Source organism: Pholcus phalangioides, unplaced genomic scaffold (genome assembly GCF_987345545.1).
Source record: "Pholcus phalangioides strain wild (caught in Gottingen) unplaced genomic scaffold, Ppha-v1.0 ptg000017l_1, whole genome shotgun sequence".
NCBI lineage: Eukaryota > Metazoa > Arthropoda > Arachnida > Araneae > Pholcidae > Pholcus > Pholcus phalangioides.
Genome location: NW_028301610.1, coordinates 25,542,984 through 25,558,951, shown reverse-complemented (window position 1 = coordinate 25,558,951; position 15,968 = coordinate 25,542,984). Strand labels below are relative to the sequence as shown.

Genomic DNA, 15,968 nt, shown 5'->3' with positions numbered 1-15,968 from the left:
AAAAAGTTGTACAGAAGAGACATGATGGTTTCGTTGGGGAAGTTGGATAATTAATAAAATAAAGTGTGTTTTTCTTTTGGGAGTTTAGAACTCAGTTATTTTGCCTTCAAATTACAGTAGAAGTATAGCCGAGGACCTATATCGATAAGAAGTCTGGGAAAGTTTACTTGTTCTTTTAGAAACCATCACCGGAGAATCACAGGACACCCCTTCTACTTCTTCCACACAAGGCAGATTTTTAACAAGATGACTAAAAAACAAAAGTTTATGGTTAGTGTTATTCATGACCCAAGAAGCATAACCCGAATAATACCACAAGGGATGACTGTAATATTAATTATCAGTTTTTTCTTTCATGATATATGCTTTTATCTTGGGTTGCTGTATTTTGGTTATATATTTGACATTTTTTTTAATGGGCATCTTTTTTCAGCCACCTTATTGGGCAATTTGCCTGTTGTTTATGTATTTGCATAGAGATAGAGCATTATAGTTACTAAAAATCCATAGTAAAAACACTACAATTTTAGCATAAACATCATAAAGTCTAATAACATATATATTTCCATAGTTTTGGAATACATTAAAACAATTTTTTTTTTCAAAATGAAATTTTTTACTATACAATCAAATTTCAGTTTTTATCAATAATTTGTTCAGATAAGTGCAAGGTGATTGTTAATAAGAATGAAAAAGAACTTTGTTTCTGGTTATCAAACATATTTACATTACTCTTATTTCTGCATGCAACCTACTTTGGTGAATACAATAGAATCTGCACATTTCAGTCACTGATGATAAAATTGTAATGAATGGAAAGGGCTGTTATCAAGCCTTTTTTTTCTTTCAGAAAAAAATGACAATTCTTGTACTTCCATCTATCTGTTAACTTATTATTAACTTATTACTAAAAAATATTATTTAGACATAATTTCTAAAAATATTTATTTTTTGTCTGACCTTTCTGAAAAACAGCTGCAGAAAATATGCAGTGGCCTATAGGACATTTGAAGACATTCTGATATTTTTTAAATATAATCTTCTGAAAAGGAAGGAAATTATGACATTGAAGTCAGGATGGCTTATCTTATTCTTAAGATCTCTAATACAGATTTTTGTTGTGACTGGAGTTATGTATTTAAAAATGTGTTGTCGGTATTGCCACATATTTCTTAAATCAGCTGTGTTTTTATTTTTATGGTATAAAGTTAGGATGTACAATTCTATTTTTGGAATAGCGGCAGAATATTTGTGTAATGATACATTTTACAAAAAGTCAGCTAACATTCACAGCTTATATAGAAACTACAAAAACAACCTCAGCTACCAAAAGGGGAAAAGAAATAGGAAGAAAATTAGGTAAAAAAAAAAGAAGCCATATACATATTGTGAAAAAAAAGAAAGTTGAGAATCAGTGTTTTAAAATACACATCAGGATTTGATAATGAGCTTTATTTAACAGCTTTAAAACAAAAACAGTACAAATATTCAGTCACGACACATCACTCACTTCACTTCTGAGATATAGATGGCAGCACTGAAAAATCATACACAACACTAGATACGCACTCAGACTGTTAGGTACACACAATTACACTTCCGGCACAACTCACTAGGTAGAAAATTGCCCATGGCGATAGACCTGAGTTGTGCTCGGTTTGAAAAAAAAAAAAAAAAGCTTTAAAACAAATAAAATCTGACACTGAATAATGCATTGTTAAAAGAACCTAGTTGCAAAAACAAATTCTACACAATTATCAAGACATAGTATTACAAAGAAAAATTAAACCAGAAAAGCCATACAACAAAAAACTTATAAATTTTGTGTTTAAATGCACTTAGTGTGTTACAGTTTTTATTTATTTCTAAAGTTCATAAGTAATTTGTTAATAATAAATAATAGTAATAATAAAGTAATAGTAATTCAGTCGATAAATAACATGCATGTCTGCTGTAACTATTACAGAAGAACTGTTGCTTATTGTTCTTGTAAAATGAGGATTATAGTAGAGTAGAGTTTTACATTATCTGTGTTATCTCTGCCTGTTAATCCACCTAGGTAAATCAAGACATTGTGAGTATATCTAGTGCAATATATAGGAAATAACATCAACCTATGGATATAAGACAACCTATGGATATAAGACAACCTGCCAACAGGTACTGCCAAACTTTACTACAATCATCATTTTATCAACAAAAAGCAACAGGTCTTCTAAAATAATTACACAGCAATAAGTATTACTATGGATCGTGAACTTGAGAAATCAATACAAAAAGCTTATAATATTCTGCTTTTGTGCTTCAGGCAACATATTGTATTTTTGACTCAATTTGACAATAATCCTTTACAATATTAAGACTTACAACAAAAATGATGCTAGGTAAAAAAATAAACATAAACAAAGTTGTGCTTGATATGGTGATGCCTGAATTATGAACTTCACACTCACCCATTAGAAATTGATGCACCAGAGTCATCTACTAGACGCATAAAAACCCAGCCACAGCTCATTTCATCATGTTCTCCAGTTGCCTCCTGGACAAAAGGGGAAAAACTAATGAGAAACTCTAATCAGAATCAGTTTAAACAAATACTACAATTTTCTGCATGATTAACCTCTTCTCGTACAAGAGATAGATATCTACTTTTTCAGAAGAGTGCAAACAAAAACAGTAATAAACAAATTAACTCACTTCATACAAGCATATAGTAAATACAAGATCACAGATTATATGTATAGACTTATAAAAAACCATCTTTGGTATACTACCATAATTTTCTGCTTATAATGTATAGACACAAATTTCACTACTTTTAAAAATGTCATAGTATACGAAGATGATGTCACTCTCCGCTATCCATACAAAGGTTTTTATCAGCTGGCTGACGTGAAGATGTTAAAAACTTTCATATGGATAGCGGAGAGTGACGTCATCCTCAGATAAGTCGCCATCTGGTGGCAATGTCAGTAATTGTGAGCTTTGGCCTGAATTAAGTCCAACTGTCCATGTAAGGTCCCATTCAATGCACATGAGCTCCAAGGAAGGATCAAGATATTCATTACTTTTGTAGTATAGTGCACTCATCCAGCAAGTGAGAGGATGTAGGTTCAAATCGCCGCAAGGGCAGTTGAATTTTCTCTCTTTCCTAAATATATCTTTGCATCAGCCAGCTGTTAAAAATCTTTGTATGTCATAGTGTAGTCTGCAGCACTGCATGATCTGCATATGCAAATTTCATTCATCAATAATGAAATTTTGAGGGATGGAAGGGTTGGTTTGTCATGTTTTTTGTAGGAAAAAAAATATTGATTTTTCCAAGGTATAGGCTTTCTAATGACAAGTCACACTATTTTTGTCCACATTGGAGCAAATTCCGCATAATTGACAATGCTTCACATTTTTTTTTTTTTAATTTTTAATTTCAAATTTATGTTACAATTTGTGTGAATACATGTTATATGATACTATTGGCAACCAAGGAGACGAAATGTCCCATACTGGTTTTTACACAATGAATAGGTTTATAAAATATAGTTGAGTGAAATTATTTTCAGATATATGATGGGGGAAAAAACAATACAAAAAGAAAGATAGTGGTTACGAATAAAAATAGTATAATTAACAGAAAATAAATAAAATATGTTAAAGATAAATAATAAAGGATATTCTCATGCAACAGTGGAGGTGCTATAAAAATTACATATGAATAATATCAACATGAATTCTTAATAGACTTAATATTGACCCCAAATACACAAAAGAAAAAAAAAGTGGTTAGGGATTAAATACATGTTCTGTTTCAAATATCTTTTCAATTTGTTGGTAAATGAAAAACTGTAGGTATGAAAATTTTTGGTGCTACTTCATCTTAATGGGGTTTATCTGTATACATATTTTACTTTTTTTTTTTCAACTTATATTTACAAGATATATTTTATATTTTTCAATATCAAATATAGATCATAGCAGAATGTCACATATAATTTTTGACATGTCAATTTTCTGGGGATAGATAATTGTCCAAAATGTCACAAAGGCTTTTATGAATAGAAATAAAGGCTTTTCTTGAAGCATTTACATGAGATTGGGGGCGCGCAACTTGCTGAATTGGATAGAATTGTGGCTAAGAGATAAGTCACAATGGGTTATGGTGAACACAGAATTTTCTGATTGGACAGGTGTCAAAAGTGGAGTCCCTCAAGGAAGTGTCTTGGCCCTATACTTTTTTTTACTTTTTATCGATAAACTCGATCAGGGTATTGGTGGGATTGTTAGAAAATTCACAGATGACATGAAGCTAATGGGGGTATCAAAGCGATAGGGAGTTGCACTAGACTAACTTAAACAGGATTACAGAGTGAGCAAATGAATGGAGCATGGTTTTAGCATCAACATTTGCATAGTCACTCATTTTGGTACAAAAAACCCACGTTTCACTGACGAGTTCAATGATGTTATTATTCCAGATACAACTAGAATCACCGATCTGAATATTCTTATTGATGAGCAGTTTAGGTTTTCTGAACATTGTTCAGCTGTAGTCGAAAAATCGAATATATAATGTTCGGTTTCATTCTCAAAAAGGTCTCTCTGCACTCTCCAAAAGTGATCATTCCACTTTTCTGTTTGTCCTGATTGGAGTATGCCGTCAGGTTTTAAAGACCATATCTACAGAGGAACATTGACTTGGCTGAGGGGTGCAGTGAAGAGCCACGCATACTCTTAATGGCACACGGGGCTTAAGCTATAAAGTTAGACTTGATATTTTGAAACTGTTTACATTGGAAGAGTACAGGTGTCTGGAGATATGACTGAAGTGTTTAAAAATTTCAACGGGTTGGATAAAATGGACCACATGACTTATTAATACATCGTCAATCAACTGCTTCAACAAGGGGACACCAGTACTGATTGGTAAGGGAAAATTCTAGGTTGTGGTGTCACAGGGAGTTTTTCTCTAATACGGTTGTGAATAAATGGAATAGCTTACCTCCAGGGATTGGGGATTCTAACACAATTGACACACATTTAAAAAGAAATACGATAAAAAATTGGGATAAATCGAGAAGCTATCCATACTTAGATGAGACAAATATAAATTTTATGGGCAGTATGTATATTTATATTGTATAATAATTATTGGTTTTTTATTGCTCTTATTGGGTTGCTGTATTTTTGATATAGTTTAGATATATATTTAACATCCATATTTTTATGGGCATCTTTTTTCAGCCACCTCATTAGGCATTTTGCCTGTTGTGGCTTTTGTATTTGTATAAGTGTCATATTCTTTAACTTATGAATACTAATACAAGAGAATTCCAATGAATTTTCTGAATGTTTGAGTTGTTATAATACAAAAGATTCAGGAATAAAAAGTGAAGATGTAATTCATAGGCTTTTCACATTGCAACTTAAAAAAATTAAATATTCATTAGGCTATAGTCATATACAAGTTATACTACACAATAGCACTTTGGGAACAAATTTTGTTAAAAAAGTGAATAAATTGGCTTACTTTAGTGTAGCTGATGCACAATTGAAACAAAATACCTAAACAATGAAATTATATAATAAAACACGGTAATATACATATACTACATGTGCAGGGAAATACTGCAGAGAATTCTGAAGTTAACGAGAACTTCTCATCACGATAGAAATTCTGTTTGAAAACTTTGAAATCTTAATTTTTCTTATATTGCAAAGCACATTCTTTTTTTTGTTTTTGAACCATTTTTCAATATTATTCCACTCAAAATAAATAAACAGCATTTACTCATGGCTATAAGTGACACCTGAATGTGAATTCCTTTTCACCCACAGGTGGCATCACAATTCTTTATCTCTGTCTGTGTCTCACTCCTTTCAATTTTAACCTTCAATATGTCTTCTATTTTATCAGTTTTGCTTACCTATGAGTAACCATATCTATCATCATGATGGGCTGTAACTCTAACACAAATTTCTTTGGGAAGATTTACATAAAAGAAAAAGAATTTTCTTTTCCCTCTCACCCAATGCTCCCTCTAATCTTATTTCATGTGCGCTGACTTGTTTTTCCTGCGGGAGGAATGGAAATATTACATTAGCGCTACCTGTCGGCAACTGTGTGAAACTCGAGATTTTCCTCTTTCTATCTATATATTATTCGATCAAAATGGATTAAAAGCTGAATAGTTATGATTTTTTTCAATTGGATGATTCTTTTTGAAACACCCTGTATTTTTCAATATTTATGCAGCATAGCTGAAGATATGTTTCAAAAACTACAGAATGTTTCATGCAACAGACAACAACATTGAATTGGAAATATCGTGCACAGAGAGAGAGTGTTTTAGAATGAATAATATTAATTCTACTAAGTACCATGAAAGGGGGGGGGGAATCATGGTTTTAAATCATATACAACAAAATATGGTTAACTGAAGATTTTACAAATATTTTTTCATTGTATTGGTATGGTAGAGGTTGAAAAAAAAAAGACAGATTCTCTAAGTGCTACAGTCATATTTTGGGAGAGGAAGTGGCAAAATGACATTCATCTCAGATGGCCAAAGTTTTAGCACTGACCCTGATTGAAAGTAAGAAAGAACAAAAAGTTTTTAGGGAAAACAACAGAAAAAGAAATGATTTAATAAGCCGCAGCTTTGAATTAACCCCAGTAGCCAAAAATGAACAGTCAAAACTGTTCAAGCCAAGGTTTTATTACAGAAAATTACAGTACTTATACGGATTAATTGAAAGCTGATATATGTATCTGAAAAAAACCTACAACGAAGTAATATCACAATTAATTGAATATAAAAAAAAAATCCATACCTATTGTTGGACATACTGTGTTACACCTGATAAAGAACTGTCCTTCCTCAATGCATGAATTATTTGGTTCAATCTGGTAAAAAAATCATGCTATCAAGTTTTTTAAACACATAAACAACTCTTAAACTAAAAAAAAAAAAAATATTTTTTATAATTTTTTTAGTTATTTTAAGCCTTACTATGGATAACAAATCTGCATATACTGCTGCTGAAAACATACAGTGAAGTACATGCAAGCATAGCCAAATATTTTTTTCACCAAATTAATTGAAGATTATTTATAATTTTAAAAACATTGATTCTATAAAAAAACAAAAACAAATTGAATTTTATGAACAAATTATTGAATACATTATTCTAATGAATCTATCATTAGGCGGGTAGAGGTTGATAACATATCAATCATAACATGCAAACTTAGATGTTAAAGGAAACAGATATTTTCTGGATATTATACCAAGGTGAACTCGGAAAGAAAAGTAATCTGGTCTCCACCAGGATTTGAACCCAAGCCCTCTTGCAAACTGAGCACGCATGCTACTACCTACACCACTGGAGACATGATCCTGAAAAATATCTGTTTTCCTTGATATCTTCGGTTGAGAAAAAAGCTGTCTATCTCTCTTTAGATGTTAAAGTTACCTTTCTGATGAAAGTCCAAATTTTAGGACTTTTAGGATTCCATTGTGCTCTAACTGTATGGATATTGCTCAATACCTGTTTGAAGAGAAAATAACTACAGTATGCATACCATTTTAAATTGGACACAAATCTGCAATCATATTATATATGACTTATACAACCTTGGTTATACTAACTATGATATTGTAATTATTATCTTGGTTATTTCAAAATTATTATTTACTCTAAATTTCAGGTATGGGAGCTTGAAAAACATCTATCAAGAAGTTTCTGAACAGAAGTTTATAAAAAAAAACCCAATTACCAAGTCAATTAGCCCAAAAAAAAGATATATATATATATATATATATACACATATAAACAACAGTATAAGATAGTAACTGCAGCAAAAATTATAGAGAACTTTGCATTTAAGTGAAATGAAAGAAAAATTCAAAAAATATAAATAAATGACTAGTAAGAAATCAAATAACAAATACAAACTTTGGATCCATCATGTAAGCAAATGCGTATATGTCTGCTTTCAACATTGAATCCTAAATAGAAGGAGGGGAGAATCTATGCTTTAGTACATGAACTAAAAATAATAATTTTAAAAGTAAGTAAAATCAGATAAAATGGCAACCTTTAAAGCCTGTCCACATGATTAGTGTCCTTAAAAAAAATAGTTTACTTTTACACTGTCTGTACAGAAAGCTCTCATAAAAACTTGAGCAAGGATTAGCCAACACAGGCCAAATTATTAAATAATTCAGCAATTGAAATTAGTAGTGTGCTAACCATAGGAATAATAACTGTTGAGTTTTTGGAGGTTCTACTGTATCTGCAATTCAGAAAAGTTTGGAAAATTTGTTGTTCAATAAAAAGATTCATTTATGATTCATAAAGGAAATAAAAATGTTTTTGCAACCTCACCATATGCTTTTGCTCAATTGCAGTAGCATGAAAAAAAACAACTCACCCTGACTAGGAATTATGATATCTCGAAATGCCATTAAGCGAATGATCTTTTGTAAAGGCACATCAAATGGCTTCAGCTGAAAAAAAGAAGAAAATAATCACTCATTATACTGCAACATTAACTATTTCTCAATGTATTGAAAAATAATAAAAAACATTTTAAAGCATAAAATACACACATTCATAGTTTCTATTTTTCTTTCTTCATAATTTTTCAAATTCTTTAATCAAATTTTGGATGTTTTATCTGATTAAGGAAAGTAAAAAGGAAGTTGAATCTCTCTCTTTTCAGAACCAAACAACATTGGTTCTGACCCAAAATCATTTTTCAGGTATGCCAATAATAGATGTGAGGGGACAGTTGGCCCCTCTCAATAGAAGGATCTGGGGTAGAGAGCAATGTAGGCATGTGTAGTGCTTTCAATGACTTTTTCATGTCAGTTTTTAATAGAGAAGGTGATATCCAAAGTACAGATGTGTCATGGGGTGATAAAGCTTTCAATGATATTCAGGTGGAAGATATGGAAGTACTAAAACTTCTAAAAAATGTGTGTGCAAGCAATGCATCACAGGACCAGATGATATTTATTCTAGAGTACTTAGAAAATGTGCAAATGAACTGTTGGGGCCAGTTGCACAGATTTACAGAAGTAGTGTTGCTGAGGGTATTGTTCCAGGGGATTGAAGAAAGCTTTTTAATGTGGTTCCAATGTTTATAAAGGGCAGTAGAGAAACAGTGTCAAATTATCCTCCAGAGAATTTGACAAGTTCCCTCTCAAACATTGTGGAAATTATTATCAAAAAGGAAATTGGTGAAGTGGATAGACGAATATAACATATTGTCAGAAAACCAGCATAGGTTCAGGGAGGAGAAGTCATGTGTAGCCAACCTCCTTTGCTTCTATGATCACGTGACTAAGGCTTTGGGAAATGGCAAAAACGTTGACATAGTTTATCTTGATTTCCAGAAGGCATTCAATCGGGTCCAACATGGTAAACGCTTGAAGCATTTACATGAGATTGAGGGCAACTTGTTGAATTGGATAGAATTGTGGTTGAGAGATAGGTCACAACGGGTTATGGTGAACAGGGAATTTCCTGATTGGACAGGTATCAAAAGTGGATTCCCTCAAGGAAGTGTCCTTGGTCTTATACTTTTCTCACTTTTTTATGGATAAACTTGGGAGGGATATTGATGGGATTGTTAGCAAATTTGTAGATGACGTGAAACTAATGGGGGTAGTCGGGAATCAAAGTGATAGGGAGTTGCTCCAGACCAAGTTAAAAAAGGATTGCAGCATGGGCTAATGAATGGAACATAATGTTTAGCATTGATAGCATGATGATCAGCATTCACACATGATATTACTTTTACACTCACCCAATTTCACTAGTACAATTTTCTGATGATGTTAAACTGTTCTTTCTCATGTCTGAACACGCACAGCTAAATTTTGCCTGCCAACGTCTCTACAACTGGACTGTAGTCAGTCGTCTTACAATTTCCATTAATAAAAGTGGTATCATGCATATAGGGGGACACAGAATGAATTCAAGCTACTCGATGGGCAGCAAAGAGCTCCAGAAGTTCACTGCCTGCCCTGACCTGGGAATCACCATTTGCAATACCAGAAATTTCAACCTACATTATTCGAATATAGAGTGAAAAGCAAGACGTGCTTCTTATGTCCTATGAAAGGCCTATAAAAGATGTGATATTACGACACTCATGCATGCATTTACCATTTTTATATGCCCAATTCTGGAATATTGTTCACAAATATGGTGTTCGTACAAAGCGAAAGACATAAAATTCATCAAAAAGGTCCAGAAGTAATTTACCAAGCAGCTCTATGGTCTGCGTCACCACCTATAAGAGGAAAGGCTGGGCAGTCTAGGGGTCCACTCATTGGAATGGCATCGCATTGAAGCCGACTTAAAGCTGTGCTTGAAACTTGTACACAACTTAGTCTATACAGGTCAGTCAAATCCATTTTTTGAAATCATCGCCAGACTATCACTAATACAAATACTAAAACAACGCCACAACAGGCAAAATGCCCAACGAGGTGGCTGAGAAAAAGATGCCCATAAAAATGTGGATGTCATATATTTCAAAAATACAGCAACCCAATTAAAAATGCAATTAACAAAAATTATAAACAATATATACACATGATAAAATATTATACAATGCCCATAAAGAATACTTATGGTTGTCTTATTCTAAGTATGGATAGCTTCTCGATTTACCCCAACATGTTTATCGTATTTCTTTTTGAACGTGTCAATTGTGTTACAATTTACTACCTCCGGGGGTAAAGAAGACATCCATTTCAAATTAAAATTCTAACTGGAATAATGCTAAATTTTATAACTTCCGATGCCACATTGGAAGAGTATGGAACAGATTACTATCAGAGCTCGTATGTTCATCCACATATTGCAAATTTTGTCACTTTCTCAGGGCTTCTAATCTCTCATCATTTTTAAGGTGCTATGCATTTTAGTTCATCATATTGAGTTTTATTGGTGTATATATGCTTATTTATTGCTTATTTGTATAATTTGTATGTATATATTGTATGACAGTGTTCATGTTTTTTTTTTCTTTTTTAGCCTATTAATCGGTGTCATCTTTTATGCTTTTTCCCCCCTTTGTTTGCATCTGTTGTGTGTAATCTTTTTATTGTTTTTACTGATTTCGCTGCTTTTTCCCATCAGCTCTATTGATTTTTAATTTGGAATGACATGCAATGATTTTTTAATACTTTTAACTTATTTTTACTTTATTTATTTATTTTTTTTAATTACACATATATTTTGTATATATTTTTATATATTTTAACTTATATACATTCATATATTAAATTTTGTTTGTGTAGGCCTATACATGTTTATTTTATTGTTTGTTTTGTGTTCAGGAATTTTTTTTTAAACTGATTTATTCTGTCATGTGTTGTGCATTCTCTCTTCGCAGATGTTTGTGTGTGTGAATATGTTATTGCTTTTTACTGTTATTTCCTGCTGTTCTTTCCAATTTTTATTGATTGTTTGAATTGTGCACCTGTGAAGTTAGGGCCTACTGGCCTTACACAGGTTTGTATATTAAATAAATAAATAAATAAATTGACAAGTACACAGTCTCTCAGTTTGGTTCAAAAAATCCATGTTTCACTTACGAGTTGAATGGTATTTTCATTACTATCCTGGATGTAACTAAGGTCACTGATTTGGGAATTCTCATTGACGAGCAGCTTAGGTTTTCTCAACATTATTCAGCAGTGGTCAAAAAAGCGAATAGAATGCTCGGTTTCATTTTCAAAAAGGTCTCTTCGCGTTCTTCTAAAGTCGTTCTTCTGCTTTTCCAAGACTTAGTTCGTCCTGCAGAGGAGTATGTCGTAAGGTTTTGGAGACCATAGTTACAGAGGGACAAAGACTTGGTTGAGGGGGGTGCAGAGAAAAGCTGCGCATGCTCTTGTTGGCACACAAGGCTTGAGCTATAAAAAAAAGACTTGATTTCTTGAATATGTTTACATTGAAAGAATGCAGGTGTCTGGGATATGATTGAAGTATTCAAAATTTTCAGTGGGATGGATAGGATGAACCATGAGTTATTAATACATCGTCAATCAACTGCCTTGACAAGGGAACACCAGTATCATTTAGTAAGGGACAATTCCAGGTTGTGGTGTCGCAAGGAGTTTTTCTCTAATAGGATTGTCAATAAATGGAATAGCTTACCTCCGGGGGTCGTGAATTCTAACACAATTGACACGTTTAAAAAAAGTATGATAGTCATAGTGGGATAAATCAAGAAGCTATTCATACTTAGTTAAGACAACCATAAAATTTTTTATGGGTGATGTATTATATATTATGAAATTTTTTTTGTTGATATATGCTTTTATAATGGGTATTTTGGTTATATTTGAAATCCATATTTTTTATGGGCAAAATTTTTTTCAGGCACCTCGTTGGACAATTGGCCTGTTGTGGCCCTTACATTTGTACTTGATTATGTTAACTTCACGACTGATCTATTCATAACCTAAAGCAATGATTCCCATCCTTACATGCTGCAAGTGCTTGAAGGAAATAGGAATCTTGCATACTCCTGGAAATGAGGCTCTCATACTCTGAGAGGTGTGTGTTATTCTTGAAGTGCTTAGAAAGCTTTCATAGAGCTAGTTATATGTAGGAGGGGTTCACACTCCTAGAAATGCACAAGAGTTATGCATACTTCTAGGAATGCATAGGAAGTATGTATACTGGAACTGCCTTTTTATATTGAGCCATAATGTTTGTACTTTTTTTATTATTTTACACATGTTTTTCACCATTGCTTATTATTTTTGACATGGATACATCTTTTAAATCACCTGACGATACTAGGTGCATTTGAAAAAAGTTACGTAACAAAATCACTCAAAGGTTTATATCTAAGGAAGTGTAATCAGACTATGTCAATGTTTTGGATGTCTGAGTACAGATCTTGTTATGACAAATTCAATGATATCATTCTGGTTTTATTACCTGGTCTGGGCACCAGATCCCCAGATCGCTATTGTAATGAAATTGTTTTATGCTATATCTCAAGAGCTTGAAAATACAAATAGAAGACAAAGGTGTTGTTTGATAGCCATTTTTGAGACAAATACAGTAATACTACTCTGATTCCAGTACCTCTCATGGTTTGAACCCTAGACCCACGACCCACTTTTGTAATGAAATTGTTTTATGCTATATCGCGGAAAAAAAAAATACAGTCACCCCTCGGTTTCCAAACTTAGTCTTGGTTTACGAGCACAAAAAAAGGACAGAATCCCAGAGGAAGGATATTTCAGAAGTCTGTGGTCAGATGGCTATTTTTTCAGGTTAGCAATTCAAATAGAAGCCATTGTTGTCATCTGATGGACTGAACCACTCCAGTTTTAGTACCTGTTTTCGTCTGGGCACCATGCCTATGGTACATATTTGTAACAAAATTGTTTTAAGCTATATCTCAAGAAGTTTCACAATGTAAATAGATGACATTAGCATTGTCTGTGTTAGCTATTCTAAAGACAAATCTGATGATACCAATTTCAAAATGTCAGTATCTACCACACAATTCAAGCCACAAAGATCATATTCACATCAAAACTTGCTGCAGTGTCTATGACACAGCCTACTCCAATTTTTTTGCATATTCCTAGATGGCTCATCATGTACCCCTGAGAAAATGTGTACTACAGGTTGGGGGAAACCACTGATCTACAGCATAAAAAAAATTTATTGCTGATGCAAGCTCAAAGTTCTTCAGCTTTGGCTGAATTTTGTTTACTAACACAATATTGGTGCAGGATTCCAGCCAATGACTATTTTTTCAATTCTCTTAATCAATTATTCATCTTTCACAAACACCATAATTGGAATTAAATTGATTATGATGATAGACTGGGGATGTATGACATATAATCACTACTAAACTTCATGATCAAGACTTTTGAAACATAATAATAAATTTTACCGATGATGATGAATTGCACCAATGCAAATCTTGAAAAGACAGTCCAGTTTCGCGCAACTTTGGAATGAGAAATGCTTCTGTAGTATACCTTGGATCTATTCATTAAAATTAACAATGAGTTAAAAGTCTCAACCAGCAAATTGTTACAAAAAAAATGAAAAAAACCCATAAAATTTAACTATTCAATTTACCTTCCTGCAGTAGCTGACTTAATGTAGAACCACAAAAACCAACTGGTAAAGCTCCAAATGCAACAATGGCATTTTCTACTGCTTGAGACTAAAAAAATGATATAAAATTCAATAAATGATTTATAAAAAAGGGGTTTTCCTTCAGGGAAATCAAAGTACTGTACTATAATATATACATACACTAGGTGCTATTTATCCATCAACAATCTTTAGTTCATATATATTTTGTTCATATACAGGGTGATTCAAAACTCAATGTAAAAACTTTTAGGGGAGGTAGAAAACATAAAAAGAAAACAGAACCACATAGGAATGTATGACCGAAAATCCCAACATGATCAACTGGAGGATAAATGAAGATGCAGAAATGACAAGCCAATAATCGGTGGAAAAACTCTTTATTTAACGATAATTTACACGAGGACAGTACATGTACATGTAAAGTTTCACAACAGGTGCTCAAAGTTCTTATCATCCACAGTTATGCACAAGAAAAATTGTGATACATTCCTATGTGATTCTGTTTTATTTTTGTATTTTCTACCTCCCCTAAAAGTTTGTACATTGAGTTTTGAATCACCCTTTATATTTCATCTCATTACACCAAGTTGCTTCACACTTTTTCAAGGAAAAAATCCTTCATTGATTTCACCAAGTGCATAAGCTAATCTTTTGTTATGATGTCAGAATTGAGAAAGAAAATTAATGTAATGCAAGACATAATTTATAATATACAGGAAAGAAAGATATTTTTTTCATTCATTTTTATTTTGTGGAAGCTTCAGAAAACAGACTAAATTTTGGTAGGACAGACTCCTGTACTTACTTTTCAACATATTACATCCAAGATTTAAAAAAAACCATAATATGCTTCTTTAAAATTGACATTAACATCAAAGTTGTTAAATTACAGTGTTTGAAAATGTTCTACCAAGTATAGCTAGACAACCAATCAACTTACCTGATTAACAGAATGACGCAATTTACCCCAATGGCCTTTCCTAAAAACATTTAGAGAAGTAGATTATATACATATTTTACAAAATTTAACTTTGAATGGTTGAAGTAAACTAAAAGGCCAAAGAATAATGAATAAAACATGACTCAAATTCAGACACTGCTTCATACTCTTGTGTTTTCTCATACATATTCTACCCATGCATGATATAGTAATAATGTAGCTTATTAGAAAAATATATGTTTTTTCCATTTATTTATTTCTAATCCAGTGGCTTCAATTTTGACGTGAAAACATTTTGAAAGTTGATGCCAGATGTGGGGGAGGCAATCACACCAAAATGAACAACAGTTTCTGTTAAAGTAATTTGAAACTTTAATAACTCAACTAAAACTAGACATAGTAAAGCCATCTTGATCTCGTTTAAAAACGAAGAGATGAAAGTTTGTGCCACTACCAATTGACATTCGTGGCAGCTGGATGTCACGAACTACATGCATGCAAAGTGAACCCATAATTTTCGACTTTGTGGATTTGACATGTATACATACACAGGATCATATCTCAGAGGCTAATTATTTTATCTCTGTGAACTAAGTGTTGTTTTGAAAAGGAGTGTATGTGTTACACTTTATTTTGAGTTTCAAGTCTGTATCATGAAAACTCAAAAAAGATACAAGGCTGTGAATTTGAAAAAGTTTCAAAATTTCCAGATTTTCTCAAAATGTCAAGGTATAAAGGCAAAGTACAAGAATTACAAAAATCAGGCAAAAATGCACATAACACAAAATTCCAAAGAGAAGAACATCAAAAACATTAGACCCAAAACCAATGTGCAGTACTGTCGGGAATATAGAGGGTGATGTCTTAAGTTCCT

At 32.5% G+C, this 15,968-nt stretch overlaps 1 protein-coding gene across 2 annotated transcripts in view; it reads right to left on the bottom strand.

Moving 5' to 3' along the window:
* The window catches only part of LOC149072602 (nephrocystin-1-like), a 50,493-nt gene that overhangs the window by 12,623 nt on the left and 21,902 nt on the right, over positions 1-15,968 (bottom strand). For both annotated transcript variants that reach the window (XM_089246306.1, XM_089246305.1), the window contains exons 8-16: positions 15,095-15,134; positions 14,134-14,221; positions 13,943-14,037; positions 8,432-8,507; positions 7,954-8,006; positions 7,471-7,545; positions 6,829-6,901; positions 5,525-5,559; positions 2,454-2,539 (exon numbers count right to left, since the gene is read on the bottom strand). In XM_089246306.1, coding sequence (XP_089102432.1) covers positions 2,454-2,539; positions 5,525-5,559; positions 6,829-6,901; positions 7,471-7,545; positions 7,954-8,006; positions 8,432-8,507; positions 13,943-14,037; positions 14,134-14,221; positions 15,095-15,134 — 621 coding nt within the window. The remainder of the gene's footprint in view (positions 1-2,453; positions 2,540-5,524; positions 5,560-6,828; positions 6,902-7,470; positions 7,546-7,953; positions 8,007-8,431; positions 8,508-13,942; positions 14,038-14,133; positions 14,222-15,094; positions 15,135-15,968) is intronic.